The 18,251-nt window shown below is 35.5% G+C and overlaps 1 protein-coding gene across 1 annotated transcript in view; it reads right to left on the bottom strand.

Moving 5' to 3' along the window:
- The window catches only part of Dmd (dystrophin), a 1,523,318-nt gene that overhangs the window by 916,531 nt on the left and 588,536 nt on the right, over window positions 1-18,251 (bottom strand). Inside the window, exon 21 of the mRNA XM_055607916.1 lies at window positions 4,307-4,408. Coding sequence (XP_055463891.1) covers window positions 4,307-4,408 — 102 coding nt within the window. The remainder of the gene's footprint in view (window positions 1-4,306; window positions 4,409-18,251) is intronic.

The raw sequence follows: 18,251 nt of genomic DNA, 5'->3' as shown, positions 1-18,251 counted from the left end.
ATGATGATCCCAGTTAAACAGACAGACAGATACACAAGCTAAACACTTAGAAAAAAAAGGTTAGTAGAGACAAGGTCACAGCATGACCAGATCTGAAACAATACAGAGAGACAAGACCACTTTGCCATCACAGAAATTACTAATATGACCTGTTGCTCCTTGAACAATGATATGGTTTAGTCCTATTCATTCCTTCTCAAATTCTACATTAACTCTGATCATCGATTTGACTCCTTCACAGCATATAATTTTAACATGGACTCCACTTTACTCATCCTCTTTAAAATTAAAAGTTCTTTGATAAAGATGGCACATTGTCTTTTTGAAGTGTTTTCTCCTCTGGTAATAAAGTAATAGTTCTAATTTTTACTACTGGTGTGAAAAAAAACAGATCAATATAGTTATTAACAGCAAAGCAACTGAGAAATTAAAACATATTGGTTGTGATCAAATGTAGTAGAAAATGACTAATGATGCTATTATTTAGTATAATATATCTGAGGAAAGGATGTCTGGAGCTTATAATTGCTCTGTTGACCATTTGTATACAGCAATTACTTTGTATTAAACTTGTGATGTACTCCTTTGACCAATTAGTCACACCATACTTGTAGTATCTCTTTAAAATATACATTGAAGATTAAGTTGCATATGTTATAAAGTTTGCCTAACCAATATTTTTGATAATATAAGAAAAACCTAGTATTCAAATTTGTCTTGTCTTATTACTTCATCAAATAGCTACAGTATTTTATATCCCATTAATTCTCTTAGTTGTAAAGAAAACAACATACACATTAAATAAAATTTATCAGAAAGCTACAGTTAAAGTAAGTATGATTAGTAGAATCAAGTGTCTAAATGGTTAACTATAAGAATGTTTAAAGGAATTGGAAAAAGAGATCTGAGAAACACTTACTACTTATCTAGGGGAAAGTAATTAAGTTTCTAGCACTTATAATGGATGTTTTCTCCTGTGACTCCAGTTCCAGGGGACCTAGTGCTTTCTTCTGGCTCTGTGGGCAGCAAGTACACATTTGGTGCAAATGTATATATGCAGGTAAAATATGCATGTACATAATATAAGATAAATAAACAATTAAAATGACAGATCATTTATTTTGCAGGTGTTAATATTGTTGTCACTAATAAGAGTAATATTTTTAATAGGGTCTGTCTATACAGACAATACTGTCCTTAAATTTGCTTTCCAAACACAGGTTTGCCTATAATTGCAACCCTTCTTTTTCATCCTTCCTAGGACACAATTCATCACAGTATTTTGATGCCTTTTACTGTGAAAGTGATGATGTTGAGGAAATACCAGTTCCTTTGTAGAAAATGGAGTATAGAAAATATTAATCTCATCAAATCTTATCTCCAAATATATAATTTGACAAAATTTTATTTTACTGAAACTATATAATTAATCTTCAAATATTTCTGAAGATGAGAAAATAATATACAAATAGAATAAAGCAGAAGTATTACCAAGGATGACAGGAACATACATTGAAAAAATAGAGATTGTAAAAGGCATGGAGAGAGGCAGGCAGAGCGAAGACTTACTTAGTTTTCCAAACATAGGACAATACAAATTATTATGGTAACTTTATATCAGAGATGTTTACATTATATACTTTTAAATCTCACAATATACTATTTATCTCAGCAAAGAATCCTTAAAGAAAATATGAAATTGCTTAGCTTAAGTTACAAAATCCATTTTTGAAAGTTTTAAAGAAATCCTAGTAAAGTTAATGCTGTAACAAAATGAAGAAAATTGAGTAGGGAGAGGCCAGCTCTCAATTTCAGATAATGGTGGACAGGCCATATATGAAAACAACTGAATCTTTCATAAATAAGCTTGAGGGATATGGATTTTTAAAATGGATTTATTTTTTTAAAAAATATATATGTGCTTATCTAGTTGTGTAAGTGCATGTGTGTGAAGGTACTAATGGAGGCCAAAAAAGAGTATCCAATAACCTGGAGCTGGAGATACAGGCAGTTGTGAGTCAACAAATGTGTATACTAGGAGCTAAACTCCAGTCTTCTAGAAAAGCAGTAAGTATTTTTCCCAGACTCCTTATTTTTCTTTTAAAGAGGACATTGTAGCCAGTACTGGTGAGACCTGATAAGCTAGGAACAGATGGAAGGGGAGGAGGACCTCCCCCATCAGTGGACTTACAGAGGGGCAGGAAGGGGATGAGGGAGGGAAGGTGGGAGTGGGAGGGAATGAAGGAGGGGGCTACAGCTGGGATACAAAGTACATAAACTGTAATTAATATAAAAATAATAAATAAAGAAGAAAAAAAATAAATGTTTAAATACATAAAAAATTATCATCTGTCACTCCATTTCTTATTTTCGGATACACCCGTCCAAGGTTAACCCCTTCCTCAAAAACTTGTCTTATTAAAAGTATTCCAGACTGGGAAGCCCTGCTTCCTTTCTAATAAATGTGTGAGAAGTTTCAAACTTAAGGAGAAGTAGAACAATTTTGTAATTTAAATTATATAATATATGGGCTCAGTGTTGGAAATGGCTTTTTATTTTCACATAGTGTCAGAGTGATTGATCATCCTTTTGATAAACCAACACTAATGTTTAAAGAAGCAGTGTTCCTTTCCAAGCAGCCTTAAGATTGAGCGTATAGGTTGAGGTGACAAAAAGTTTTGCATTACTGGTTTGATTATTTTATATGTATATGAGAAAAAAATGATCTTTATCTAGAAGGTAGGATTTTTCTATGTTTTATGCAAAAGCACAAAGCAACACAAAATTAAATGCACATTTGTAAACTCTGTGAAAGGACGTTAAACCTCAACTCATTGCCATACCCATATGACATTAAGATAATGTAGATCCATGGAGAATAGATAAAATGGACATATCCACTAGTCCATTTATTCTTTTCTTGTCTCAGTTGAATGATAGTCTCCATGGAAACCACCCTGGGGACTTTACCATTCTGGTAACTAACCTGTATACCTTCAACCACATCAACCTTGAAATTTGCTACTCTCAGTACTACCTCTAAGTCTGCAAGTCCAAACAGCAAAAACACTTTATTTTTATCAAATTCATATCAAACTTCAAACTGTATGTAAATTATTTTCCTAGATTTCAGAAGTAGAGGTAACTTTATTCTTGAATAAGTGAGTTTTAATATTGGTAGAAAATGTTGCACCTTTTTGCATCTGGTGTTTTGCTATTATGTTCAAAATCCAAATTTAAATTTATGTAATGAAAACTCCTTGTAAGCTGTGTTGTAAACAAGCAATTTTGGAGAATAAAACTTTGGCCCAAGTACAAGGAAACTAAGTGGTGACCTTTTTGAAAGAGTTTGAGTTCTGGTAATGTTATTTGTGGAGCCAGACTGGCTCTGGAAAATGAGGGTATTGACCTGCACTGCTTTAGAATGGTTTTGAACATGAGAGTAAGTCTCGCTATATCTCAGCCGGCAACATTAAATGAGAAACCAAACTGAGCAATGACTAGCTGCCATTACAGGATCTCAGGAACCTTTAACACAGTCAAAACCATTTGGACGGGCACAGAGAATAAAGTAAACTCGACCTAACATCTTTTTGTCATTTATCACTGGCTTCTCCTTTGCAAATGGAAGCCACTGAGTGGGTATTTGCTTGTTTGTTTGTAACTGGCCTGGCTTTTTATTTTTTTCCTCAGGTAAGATCCTGGCAATAAATGTATCCTGGATTTCAAAATGTGCACACAGAGAGGAGGTAGAAAGCTTTCACTCAGGCCAGCTTTTTACTAAAGAAAGATGCAATGATCTGACATTTCACTAGAAATTCCTGACTTATTAAAGTAGTAAAGCCTGAATGCAGGTTTTTTTCTTTCATAAAAAGAACAACAGAGCAAGAAAAGTTCATAAACCATATTGTGATTTTTTACAGATATTGGAGACAACATGAAGCAATGGCTTGATTTGCATTAAACCATACAATATAATGACTAGCAAGGTTTGCAAGCAAAACAATAAAGCCCTAAAGAATTTAATCTACCTTGAAGATGATAGTATTTTCTATATTGATGGTACCACACCAGGACAGAAATGAGTCTTTTAATGCAATGCCTTGTTAATACACTTAAGATCACAATATATAAATAGGATATGTTGATCAAAAAGACAGCTTTGCCTCTGCAACTGTAGCATTACCAATATTACCTTACAAATTATTTCACAGATTATAAATAGACCATGTCAATGGTAAGTGTACAACGGGGGAAGCAAAACCCAGTATGAGGTAATAGATATTGCTAGAGGTTGCTTCATTACCTTTGCTGGCTGAGTGCTTGTTTTTTCCTTATACAAATGCTGCCCTTTAGACAAAAGCCTTTCCACATCCGGTTGTTTAGCTTGAACTGTTATTTCTGTTTCCTGGGGAAAAGAATGCATGCAGTTCAGATTAACTTCACAGTTAGCAATATAATTACTAAATTTAAATATAACCTTGGAAACTCCACATTTAATGCAGATCAATTTCTGCATGGTACACAGGGTCACTAAAATGTAGCTTTTGATGCAGAGAAAATAAGTACAGGTGCCTGTGAAATGCACAAACTTTAAAACAATTCAAATTTCCCTTGAATTATACTACTGTAATATTGTGCATAAACACAAGCAGTATGCATTTTTTAAAGCAAAATGCAATCATGATGCAATCATGAAAAACATAAATTATTGGTGTAATTGATACATGTAAATGCCAGATTTAACATCAATAATATCAATAATCTTAATGCTTACTGTACTATACAGACTCCTTATTGTATAGGTTTCTTTTTAGAGCTTCAGATCCAAATTTTCTCTCTGTCTGTCTCTTTCATAAACCACACACACACACACACTTGCCTACTCTCTACTTTTGAGTCTTTATGTAAAAAAAAGGCAAATAATTATTTCCACATCACTGTTGAAATTATGTTTTTTTCCAGAGAATAAACACTAAAAGTAGAGTACCAAAGCTTATTATTTATTAAGCAGTCAAATTAGACAGGTCTTTTGAGGAGTGATCAGATTTTTTTTATTGTTTGCTTTTCCATTGACTGGGGAAGCCTTAAGCATGGCAGACAAAAATAAACCCCTTTAGGTACAGGAATACAAAGTGTTTTGTTACTGACTGCTGTCTAGCTCTCAAAAAAGAAAAAAAAAAGAACAAAAGAAATGCACATAAATTGAAACAGAAGGAAGTGAAGTTAAATATTACAGAAGACTTTTTGGATGGAACACTTGTTAAACACTGGGATAGAGTATCGATTATGTCATGCATCAGTCAGGGCCTGGGCAATCTTCCTTGGAGCTGCTTTTGATTAACTTGCATTTTTGTCTCCTTTTTTCTACCCTGGTGCTTCCTGGTACTGGAGTGTGTACATTTCTTCAGTATTTAGTGTCCTCTACACAGTGTGTTCCCATCTGTTTTCCACTCAGTCTACAAGGGAGGAAATATGTGAACTTAAAATATTTCAATCTGATCATGCACAGCAGGCTGTCTGAAAATATATGAGTGCTCATCACTTATTTGTTTGAGAGAAAAAATTATTAGAATTGTTAGAATATAATTAGTTATTTTTAGAACATATGTATGAAATTGGTCCTTTGTTCAAAAGTGTACATATCACTAAGAGTATATGCTTTATATTAATAAAATAAGAAACTACTTACTTAATTCTTCTACAATAGCTGATCGGTGATGGTACTGGACAATACCAGAAAGGTACTGTCCCTTCAAGTACAGTACTTTGTAAATCTTTGATAAAAGTAGAATAGTTCTCATTTCAGATCAGGAACAGGACACACCTATTTGCAGGCACTAGTTTCCTTATAGGACTTCAACAACTACCCGTTCTCCTTTAAGTGGGTCACTTTGCAAAAACATTTTGGTGTAGTGAATGATCATAGTTTGTAAAAATAATGGGAAAACATAAATTACTATAAAGAAATAAAGAAAGTGCATATTATTAGTAAGGTTGAATCACTTTAAAAGTAGAACAATGCAACCACATTTTTCATGTGTACGTGTATTATTTGTGTTTCCCATGCATTACTATCTATAATTCTATGTACTGTGAAAGACCATTTCTGGAAAGAAGCTGTGTGTGAAAACACTGATCAACTGATTAGAACTGCAATGATATGAAGAGGTCACAATGTTGCAGATGCAGAGCCTAATTATCTTATACTGTACTTCTTTTAGCCATCTAAATACCCAACCCTTGCCCAACTCTTTGGTGGAACTAACACTCTGTGACTAATAGATAAAACCTTTCAGACTCTATTAACTTAGGAGACTACTAGATTCTACCAACCCCAAAGCTAAAAGTGTCAAGAAAGCATCTGAGGCCATTAAAGGAGATTACTCTATTTTGTAACCTGCCTAGCAGATGTACCTAGCAATGGATTGTTAATATTGCCTTCATTCATTCATTTTCATTATTCTTCTACTCTAATACTGTAATACTTTATGAAACAGCTTCCATGTGGGAACATGGTACCTAAGGTAATCTTCCTAGCTCTGTGTTTCCTGGGCCATGGTCACTCAAATTTGGCTACAGAATAAACATCAAATTTTCCCTTTGAAGTGAGAGTCCTGGTTTTTATCAACAGTGTCCTATCTAAATGACACACACACTTTTTTCATTTGAAATGAACAATCTTGAATCAGAGTTATGCTCAATTTATTATAATTGACATTGGAAAAATAGTTCTTAATATGGTTTGTCATTTTAATAGAGCACTAAATTTGTAGTAGATAAAGGGCTATAATTTCCACAAAACTATCAACTTTGAATATACCCAAATCTGTACTGTTTTAGCTAAGAAAAGAAAAAAAGACTCATCCTTCCTTTCAAACACTCTCATTTTTGTTTTCTTCACTCAAAAAATAACAAGATCAACCTCAAATTCCTTCCATTGAAATGTGTGCCCCAAGATATGGATAAACGCTGATATTTGATGTATCTAAAGCAATTTTCTTTTTCTTTTTTACAGTTTCTTCAATATATATCTAGACTGAAGCCCCCTCCTTCAACTCCTCCATGTCCTTCCATACCTCCCACTTCCTCTCTATCCCCTTCCCTTAGTCCACTGAAAGGGGGAGTTCTGTCCTGCCATCTGCCCATAGTTTATCAAGTCTCATCAGGACTGCCTGGATCCTCTTCCTCTGTGGCCTGGCAACAATATTTATTTTAATAAAATATTATTACTGGAATATAATCTGTTTAATCATGGGTCTCTGACATTCTATCTTGGGTGAAAGAGGGCCTATAGGTCCCAAATCCTCCCCAGGGAGCTGTTTCCTATTAATGGTTCCTAGGTGAGGAGGAATCATACTCTTCATTAGTACTGGTAAGGTGTTCATGCTCCAGTCGAAAGTTTTACTCCTCTTCTCATGCAGGAGACATTAATAAAACTTACTGGGTCACAACACACACACACACACATACACACACACACACACACACACACACACACACACACACCACAAAAGAAGAGTATAGGAGGTGAAGTATGTTGGAACATGGTCCAAGAATAGAGTCATACGAGGGAAATTCTGAGTGCTTGTGAGAACACTCCAAGAAAATAAAACAAGAGTCTTGGAATCCCAGTTTCTTCAAAAACACGGAACTGTTTTTGGAATGGGCTGTTTGTGTTCCTCCCAAGTATAATGAATTGGAGCAAGTTTACTTTAACTAATTTTTACAACTGGCTACTGTTATTTGTTTATATGCCTCTATGAAAAAACATGTTTTTGCCATGAGCAGCTTGTTCTTGTAATTATAAACAGCTTTAACTCTTAAGAATTTTATGCAAGTGACATTTTATAATCCCCAGGCTATAGAAGGTCTGATATTCTGAATAAAGTTGGCTATTGTATGAGACTGGAGGCTGCTCCTTTATTAGCTCCATTTTCCAACGTCTCACCAACTCTATAGGGTAATGCAAGTAGTGTCATGAAACAGGGGCTTGAAGTCAGCGATGGAATAAGAGAGTGGTGTCCCTTATAGAAGGAGGTGAGAGAATACTTGGAAAGAAACCATAGAAGGTTTTGCTTTGTTTCAAGTTTGTGCATCATTTTTAAAAGAAAGGAGAAGCAGAAATGTCAAAATCACAACTCTCAAGTACTTTGTGATTATAATCCCTGGTTTTCAGAATATGAAAATTTACATGAAAAAGATTCTGAAAGAATATTGAAAAGGCATATAAATAAGGGAAAGGTCTCTTTTCAATTTTGGGTCACTCCAGCATTAATTTGGACTGTTTTTAAAATGCTTAAGAAAGATGAGAATATCAATCATGAGTAAGAGATGTATAATGCTTAGATGAATATAAACTGGATGGCCAAACCTTAAAATTTGTAAAAGAGACAAAAAAAGAAAAAAAAAAAGAAAGTATCATTCTTTGCAAAGACCCCTGGAACCAGATTTATTGGTTCTTTTGATTTCTTTGTGGAGCTCCTCTCCCCTCCGGGCCATTCTACCTCCCCCTTCTTTAATAAGATTCCCTGCACTCTGCCCAAAATTTGGCCATGAAACTCAGCATCTGCTTTAATACCCTGCTGGGTAGTGTCTTTCAGAGGCCCTTGTGGTAGGCTCCTGTCCGGTTTCCTGTTTTTTCCCTCTTCCGATATTTATCCAGTTTGCTTTCTGAATGAGGATTGAGCAACTTCCCTAGAATCTCCCTTCTTGTTTATTTTCTCTAGGAGTATAGATTTTAGTATGTTTATCCTGTATTATATGACTGACACTTCAATCAAGGACCATGCATGGAAATAACCTAGACCCCTTGCTCAGATGTAACTCATGGTACCTCAGTCTCCAAGGGTGTTTCCTAGTAAGGGGAATAGGGACTGTCTCTGACATGAACTCAGTGACTTGCTCTTTTTACTCCCTGGGGGGAGGACTGCTGTACTAGGCCACAAAGGAAAACAATGCAGACAGTCCTAATGAGACCTGATAGGCTAAGGTCATATGGAAGGGTAGGAGGACCTCCTCTATCAGTGGACTAAGGGAGGAGCATGGGAAGAGAAAAGGGAAGAAGGATAAGATTGGGAGGGGAAGAGGGAGAGCGCTACAACTGAGATACAAAGTGAATAAATTGTAATAATCAAAAAATAAATTTAAAAAAATGTAAAAAGAAAACGAAAAGAAAGAAGATTTCTCTATTAAGGCAAATGAAAGTAAAAAACAAAACAAAACAAAACAAAAAAACAGTGCCATCCATTACTATGCAGGTGACAAATCACTCAGCACTCTTTTATTTTATTTTTTTATTATTAGTTAGTTTTATTAACTCTGTATCCCAGCTGTATTTCTCTCCTTCATTCCCTCCCCCACCCTCCCTCCCTCCCTTATCTCAGGAGGTCCTCCCCAATCAGTGCACTCAGCACTCTTACTGGAGCCTCCTTTAAGTCCATATCCTCCATTGCCTGAAAATGATTCTGAAGCATGTGGTGAGGAATTTGACATTCAATCTTATCTTGAATTCTTCCCACTTTTTGATGAGTACTTAGGAGAGCCTAGGAAAAGGCTAACTTTACAGCCTAAGCAAGCTAAGGCCCAGAATCAAGAATGAATTCATTTAGTAATTCCTCCCAGGTTCTTGGGCTGTTCTTCATAATACAAATGCACTAAACAGTCTGTTAAAAACTTGAGAATGAAAGATGGTGTTAGATAGTCCTTGTGTATCATCTTGATAGGCAAGAAAAGATCTACAGTTACTTTAATTCAGACCAGAAGAGGCACTTGCATATCATGTGGATCCTTCACTTCCTTTAAACTTTTTTTTCCCCACTATATTGAATCCTACGGGTATTATAGCCAAAAGGATAAAACTTTGAAATGGATTTATTTACACCATAAGGTACAGAAAATACTAACTACTTATGTACTCTTTTTGCTCAATTAGTAATTCTGGGAAGCATCAGATGTCAAAAATTATATATATTTTTATCTTTGCTGTATTATATTACCTTTAGCTAACAATCAGTTATGAGTGTTACAGAACTCTCAACTTTTTAAATTTCTTTTACAGAGTACTATGGAAGGATAGGAAATCATCATGCAGCTGCCAAGCTATGAGATATTCTCATATGAGTTGAATTTGGGGGGTAAAAAAATTGTCCACCCTTATCACATTTCATAGGCAGATACTTATTTTACTGATGGCTTATCTCAGAGTATAGAAGACATTCATGGTACTATATTCATCAACCTATTAATTTTTCTTAGCACAAATTGAACTGTCCGTTTTTGTTCATTTATCACAGTTAATTCATAAGCCCTTAAGTATCATTTTAGATTCTACTTATGTTGTAAGATTATTTCCACCAATAGATACTAATTTTTTCCCATTTTGTCATGTTTTCATTACTAAAAGAACTACAACATCTGGTTAAAATGCACAAACATGCGTTGTTTATTACTCATAATCGTGCCCACTCTAACTTCCCTGGTTTAAATGCAGAAGAAAATAAAGAAGTTGGTGCATTACCCTTTCTTATTTTTACATTTCCAGATGAAAATTAAGAAGGAGTGCGCATCTGTCATTGCAGATGGATCCAATGAAATATTATAGATTCCCCTTTGACTCTTCTAGCCCAGGGCCATCAAGAACAATAGCAGAGGTCAAGGAGACAGTGGAAGTCATCAGGAAAACATCAAATCTCCAGCAGAGAAGCAAAAGGAGCTAATAGCCATATTATCATAAGTCAATTCTGCCCACCTGTATACAAGTAAAAGCCGTATGCAACAGGATGAAACACACAGGGCCCTATGTAACCTGAGAATCCTTTTCTGGTGAAGCTAGTTGTTTTGACTTGTGCATTTATAGTGAGTGCTTATGTTTGTATTTCTATTAAAAGAAAAAAAATATATTACTTTCTACAAGATGCTAGAATTATTAATCATATGGATCTCTTTTCAAGCTAATTTCTAGATCTTTCTGATCAATATAATAATGTAACTGATAATACTTAACATAGTTTTTCATCTCTGTTCTTGGTGGCAAAGTATTATACACAATGCTTTCACTGTTTAAATATTATAATTTGCTTGATTATAGGATACTTATTTCTCAAATAACAATTGGATTCATCTACAGCATCTCAAATCAAAACCACTCTGGATATCCCACTATTAAAAAAATAAGTGGAAGTATGCCAGAACATATTCCAAGAAATGCATCATAAGTGGGGAATTCTGAGTTACTATGAAAACACTTCAAGAAAACAAGAGTCATAGGACTTCAGTTTTTTTCAAATAAAAAAAAAATTGTTCTTGGAATATGCTTTTGTGTCCTCCCTAGGTGCAGGGAAGAGGAGCAAGTTTATTTGAGATTCTTCATTACACCTGGATATTGTTATTTGTTTACATGCCTCTCTGGAAAACATGTTTTTGCTACAAGCAGCTTGTTCTTGTGATTATATACATTTGAACTCCTGAGACTGTTACACATGTGACCTTTCTTAACCATCAGGGTGTAGTTTGTCTGATACTCTGAATAAAATTGACTTTATTTTGCCCCATTTATTGGCTCAGTTATCACAGACTCTGGTAAACAGCATGAGTGTTTATGAGTGTTTATGAATTCCTGTCCTGTCTGAAAGAATATATAAAGAACTAAATAAGTTTAAAAGCAACAAATCAAGTAATCCAATTAAAAAATGAGGTAGGGAGCTAAACAGGATTTTCTGTAGAGGAATGTAGAATGGCAGAGAAACACTTAAAGAAATGTTCACTGTCCTTAGCCATCAGGGAGATGCAAATCAAAATGACCCTGAGATTTCACCTACACCCATCAAAATGGGAAAGATCAAAAATTCAAGTGGCAACACATGCTAGAGAAGTTGTAGAAAAAGGGGAACCCTCTCCCATTGCTGGTGGGAATGTAAACTTTACAACCACTTTGGAAATCAATCTGGTGGGGAATGTAAACTTGTACAACCACTTTGGAAATCAATCTGGTGCTTTCTCAGACAATTAGGAATAGTGCTTCCTCAAGATCCAGCTATACCACTCCTAGGCATATATCCAAAAGATGCTCAAGTATACAAGGACATTTGCTCAACCATGTTCATAGCAGCTTTATTTGTAATAGCCAGAACCTGGAAACAACCCAGATGTTCCTTAACAGAGGAATGTATACAGAAATTGTGGTACATTTATACAATGGAATACTACTCAGCAATAAAAAAAACAGGGAAATCATGAAATTTGCAGGCAAATGGTGGGATCTAGAAAAGTTCATCCTGAGTGAGGTATCCTAGAAGCAGAAAGACACACATGGTATTTACTCACTTATAAGTGGATACTATATGATAGGATAAACATACTAAAATCTGTACACCTAAGGTAGCTAAACAAGAAGTAGGACCCGGGATAAGATGATCAATCCTCACTCAGAAAGACAAATGGGATGGACATTGAAAGTAGGAGAAAATAATATATATTGCTTAAGAGAGTTTGAGAAATACATACAAGAATCTGATATTATTGAAAAGTGAATAATAAATTAATAATAGATTAAATTAAAATGAAAATTCTCATATACTTTCATATAAATAACACTTGCTATTCAAAAGCTGAACCAGCAGGTTGATGAATAAAAAAGTCTCAGGGAAGGATCACAAATCCTAATAATGTTTGAAAAAGTCATACTGTAACCTATTATTTTATTCACTTCATACAATACAATACACACACACACACACACAAACACACACACACACACACACACACACACACACACACACACACAGCTTAGAGTAAGCCTAGTACATCGAATAATGTTTCTTCCAGAAGACACAGAATTCATAATAAAAGGCTCAGAGCCAGAAAGGGGGATACTTCACCTCAAGTTCTTGTTCAGAAAATGTCCCAGAAACCCCAATTCCAAATATTAAAGGACACTGCAATTTCTATTAGCTGCCTGATAGATCTTGAATTTAATGGCTTATGCTAAAGCTGGGATCCCAGCATTGACGCGTGTCCTCAATCTCAGCACTTTGGACACAGAATCAAATCGCTGAATTTGAGGTCAAAATGGTCTACAAAGTGAGTTGCCAGACAGCCAGTACTGCAAGATTCCCTTTCTCAAAAACAACAATGACAATAACAACAAAACAAAAGGGCTGTGCTGAAGACACTATACATATTAGTCACAAGATTTGGAGATATAAACTCACACTGAACTAGGAACTTCCTCACTATTAGGTTTTATAGTATTAGATAGGGCTATGCAGGATTCATGGAGAGAAAACTCATGCAATTTTGCCTCTGAACTTTTTGTGCTACAAAAATGACTGAAATGATTGAATATGCAAGATATGTACAATTGCTATAATTCCATGACTGTCTGGAGGCAGGGGTAAAAAAATACCTTCCAATTTGATTTAGACCTGTCCCCAGGTGAAAATTTATACGTAAGAACTTGGAAACTCATAGGCCTTAAGGTTGAACTTACTGCTATTATTTTGATGAATGAACACAGTATCAAACTTTGTTCTAAATAATTATCTTTATCCATAGATAAGTAAAGCAGCTCATTCCTCATCAGAGAGGCTTCTTTGTGCATGGATAATGGTTAATAAAACAACTCACAACTGGCCAAAAAGAAGAGAATAAAATTTTATAGAATTATCAGTCTTAAATAGGACATTTATCTCCCAATTCATGCCCAAAGCTTTAGGGAACAAAAGGGAAGAAGGCATTGAAAGATTGTGAAAACCAGAGGTTGAAGCAGACTGACATGATAGGACTTTTGCATTCGTGAGATCACAGTAGCTGTAGTTTAGTGTACAAACCTGAAAAAGATCAAACCATCAAATAATCCAGCATGGGCAGGAGAGGAAATCACAAGCCCTAATTCCTAACTGAGAAGCTATTGATAGTTGATGACAGTTAAGAAAAGGAATGTCCTGTCCAGGAAGATGTCTTCTATGCTAATGTTTACAAGCCTCTTCCTTACTTTTTCTTTTAACAAACTTAGTGTTTCTGGTTTTATGTTGAGGTTTTTGATCAGAACACCAAGAGTTAAGGCTCTAAGATCAGCAATAAATAAAGGGGACCTCATGAAACTGAAAAGCTTCTATAAAACAAAGGACACTGTCATCAGAACAAAATGACAACCTACAGCCTGGAAAAGATATTTAACATCCCAACATCTAAAAGAGGGTTAATATCTTGCATATATATAGAACTCAAGAAATTAATCACCAACAAACCAAATAATACAACCTAGGAACCTGCTACAAAGGGCCTCTGAAATCCAGAAGAAGAAAACAGGAAACAACCTCGAAACCTGCCACAGAGGGCCTCTGAAAGCCTATGCCATGCAGACTGTCAAAGCAGATGCTGAGCCTGATGGCCAACTGTTGGGCAGAGTGAATGGAATTTTATGTAAGAAGTGGGAAATAGTAAGAGCTGGAGAGGATAGGAACTCCACAAGGAGAGCAACAGAACAAGAAAATTTGAACTCCGAGAGACTCATACTCTAACCAAGGACTATTCATGGAGATAACCTAGAACCCTGACAATGCAGCCACTTCTGATGAGAACTGATAGACTAAGATCAGAAAGAAGGAGAGGAGGACCTCCCCTATCAGTGGACTTGGGGAGGGGCATGCATGCAGAAAGGGGGGGAGGGTGAGACCGGGAGGGGAGGAGGGAGGAGCTTATGGGGAAGATACAAAATGAATAAAGTGTAATTAATAAAAGTTAAATAAAATATTAAAAAATTGAGGTACAGAGCTAAAAGGAGAATTCTCATCAAAGAATGTTGAATGGTAGAGAAACACTTAAAAGTTCAATGTCCTTAGTCAGTGGAAAAACACTTAAAGAAATGCTCAAAATAATTAGTCATCAAGGAAATGCAAATCAGAACAACTCTGAGATTCCATTTCATAACCACCAGAATGGCTAAGATCAAAAACTCAAGTGACAACACATGCTGGAGAAGATGTAAAGAAAGGGGAACAATTCACTATTGCTGATGGTAGTGCAAACTTGTACAATGACTTTTGAAATCAATCTGGTACTTTCTTGGAAAATTGGTAATAGCACTACCTCAAGATCTAGCTCTACTACTCTTTGGCATATACCCAAAAGATGCCCCACCATTCAATAAGGACAATTGCTCAGCTATGTTTATAGAAGCTTTATTTGTTATAGCCGGAATCTGAAAACAACCTAGATGTCCCTCAATGGAGGAATGGATACAGAGATTGTGGTATATCTACAAAATGGAATACTATTCAGTTATTAAGAACAAGAAATCATGAAAATTTTAGTCAAATGTATGGATCTAGAAAAGTTTATCCTGTGTGAGGTAACCCAGAAACAGAACGACATGCATGATATACACTCACTTATAAGCAGATATTAGCCATATAATATAGGATAGTCATCTACATACCTAAAGACGCTAAACACTAACGAGGATCCTAGGGAAGATGCTTAAATATCATTCAGAATGGCAAACAGAAAAGACACCAGAAGTGGTAGAAGAGAGGAAACAGGATGGGAGCCTACTATAGAGGGTCCTGTAAAAGGCACCACCCAACAAGTTCGAACCACCCAACAAGTTCGAAGCAGATGTTGAGACTCACAGCCATACTTTGGGCTGAGTGCAGGGAGTCTTGTAGAAGAAAGGTTAGAGGGATAGAATGACTCAGTGGCCAGCTCTTTCATCACCTACCCCTCGCGAGGTGCCTAACTAAGCCAGAGAGAAGGAGGATGCAGACTGTCCTGATGAGATCTTATAGGCTAGGGTCAGATTTTAGGGGATGAAGACTTCTTTTACCAGGTGAGATGGATAGAGGGAAAAGAAAGAAGGAGGGTAGGACAAGGAGATGAGGGAAGGGGCTACAACCAAAATACCAAGTAAATAAATTGTACATGATGATGATGATAATAATGATACAATTCAAAAGACTAACTTTTAGTCCTTTCATGAGAAGACATTTGGAGAAGATCTTCTGTTTATATGTTCATAAAGATAGTTTAACTTGACTCTAAGAAAATTTAGAACAAATTTCCAGCTGATCTGTGGACAAATAAATTAAAACTAAATAAATGTGTTTTGGAACATGCCACTAGAACTTGGGGATTGTTTGTTACAGCAGCAAGAGCTGACAATTACATTATTGTAGTAAACTAAATTAACTAAAAAATTGTATGACTTGCTGAATAAAAACATCAAAGTAAGTCTCTATAATATTTGTTTCCTGGTCATAAATATTGACTAGACCATCTCTCATTCTACTTATAAATATATGCTAAAAAGAGTAACAAGAAAAAATGAAATGGAATTAATATTGTGTAAGAGCTTGACTTCTCTGCTACATTTGTCAAGCAGACTTTGACAAATGAAGGTTGATTGTTAGAAAAACACAACATAATATAGTATAGTTTCTTTTCCTTTTCACTCATGCTCCATGGCTCTTATTTACTTACAATTAGGTTTGCTGGACCATGGCAACATAGCTGTCTTTCACTGTAACTCCATGTTGTCAAGTGTATGACAACTGATTGACAAAGAATGAGAAATTGTTTCCTTACATTTTAGGCTAATAAAGGGTAGCCTACCAAAGGGAGGATTTTACTTCTGATTTAGAGATTTATGTATTTCAAAAACAACTTGTTCCAACATACAAAATATAATGCAGTATCGATTTTTAAAGTGAAAAATGTTGTGAAACAGATGACACAGTCTACTAAGCTGTACACTTAAGAAAGTTCAAGGACAACAAAAGAATGGACATAGGAACACACTCATAGGAGATCCACACTGTATTTATTTATTTGTGTGTGTGTTTGTGTGTAGTTGAGGAGGAGGATTCAGATCTCCTAGAACTGTAGTTACATGTGTTTTGAAGTAGGTATTTTCAACAATCAAACATTAGAATCAAGAGTTTTTCTTTCTTATCCCTTAGGTTCATAAACATATTTAATTTATACTTATATTTGAGGGAAAGATTCTGCAAACACTTTTAAAAGATTTATTTGTTTTTATATCAAAGAAATTTTTATTATTTTTCTGATTTAACTTTAGTTTCAGAAGCTTACTTCCTCTCTCACCTAATTTAGGTCTAGTTCTGGAAGTATCTTCCTTCCTTAAAATCTTATCTAGGCTTAGAATGTTTCTAACCTCTGAGACTTAGTGATGCAGAAGCTCACTCTTTCTTGATCTTTCTGAACTCTGGCTGGTTGGTTCCACTCAATTGTTATAGCTCAGACTTCTTTCCTAGCTTACTGATTCAATAGGGCTTCTCTCAGCTTCTGAATGAATTGCTCTGCTTGGCTTCATACTAACTCTAGCAATGTTTTCTAATCTTCTGTCTCCTTCTCATTCTCTGGCTTATTGTGTCTTTACCCATGTCTAGTTTGATATCTCTCCAACCTGTCTCTGTAAACTCTACTGCTAAAACTGCCTCTGATTTCCATGAGCTGAAACTGCCATGTACTAAGCTCCACTGCACTGCTTCTCAATTCACTGGCTCAACCATGCTGCCTGAACAGAACTGACTAGAACTCAGAGATCTGAATGTCTCTTTTTTCCGAGTGTTAGAATTAAAGGTGGGTACCACCATACCTAGACCTAAGCTTTTCTTTAACTGAAACTTGCTTTACACCAGGCTTGCTTTATACTCCAGAGATTTGCTTGCCTTTTTCTCCTGGGATTAAAATTGTGTCTGTATTCCAGCCCACAGAAACCATGTTATTGGATTAAAATTCCTCTACATTTTTATTTTATGTTTTCATGTGTATGAATGTTTGCCTGCCTGTATTTGTATGGCTCATGTGTATGCCTGGTTCCTGCAGAAGGCAGAAGAGTAACTCAGCCCCCTGGATCTGGAGATACAGATGGCTGTGAGCTACCACATGAGTATCTGGAACTATACCTGAATCCTCTGCAAGAGCATTAAGCATTCTTCACCACCAAGACATCTCTAAAGTCTAAGGGAACTGCTTTTTAAAAACTCTCCTTTATAAATAGCCATATCCAAAAATGCTTTAAGTTTGAGATGGTTATTTTTTTTCACATCTATATAGCCTCAAAGTAGAAAGAGACAATGGTAGAGCAAGTGAGGATTTGCCACTAGCATTTTACTTACAAAAATAGGTGGAGGGTTGGATTTAAACCCCATAATTTGAGATTTATCTATCTATCTATCTATCTATCTATCTATCTATCTATCTATCTATCTATCTATCTATCTATCTAT

Source organism: Psammomys obesus, unplaced genomic scaffold, assembly GCF_907164565.1.
Source record: "Psammomys obesus unplaced genomic scaffold, mPsaObe1.curated_primary_1811, whole genome shotgun sequence".
Lineage (NCBI taxonomy): Eukaryota > Metazoa > Chordata > Mammalia > Rodentia > Muridae > Psammomys > Psammomys obesus.
The sequence above is the reverse complement of the archived record's forward strand: the minus strand, read 5'-3'. Positions and strand labels throughout refer to the sequence as shown.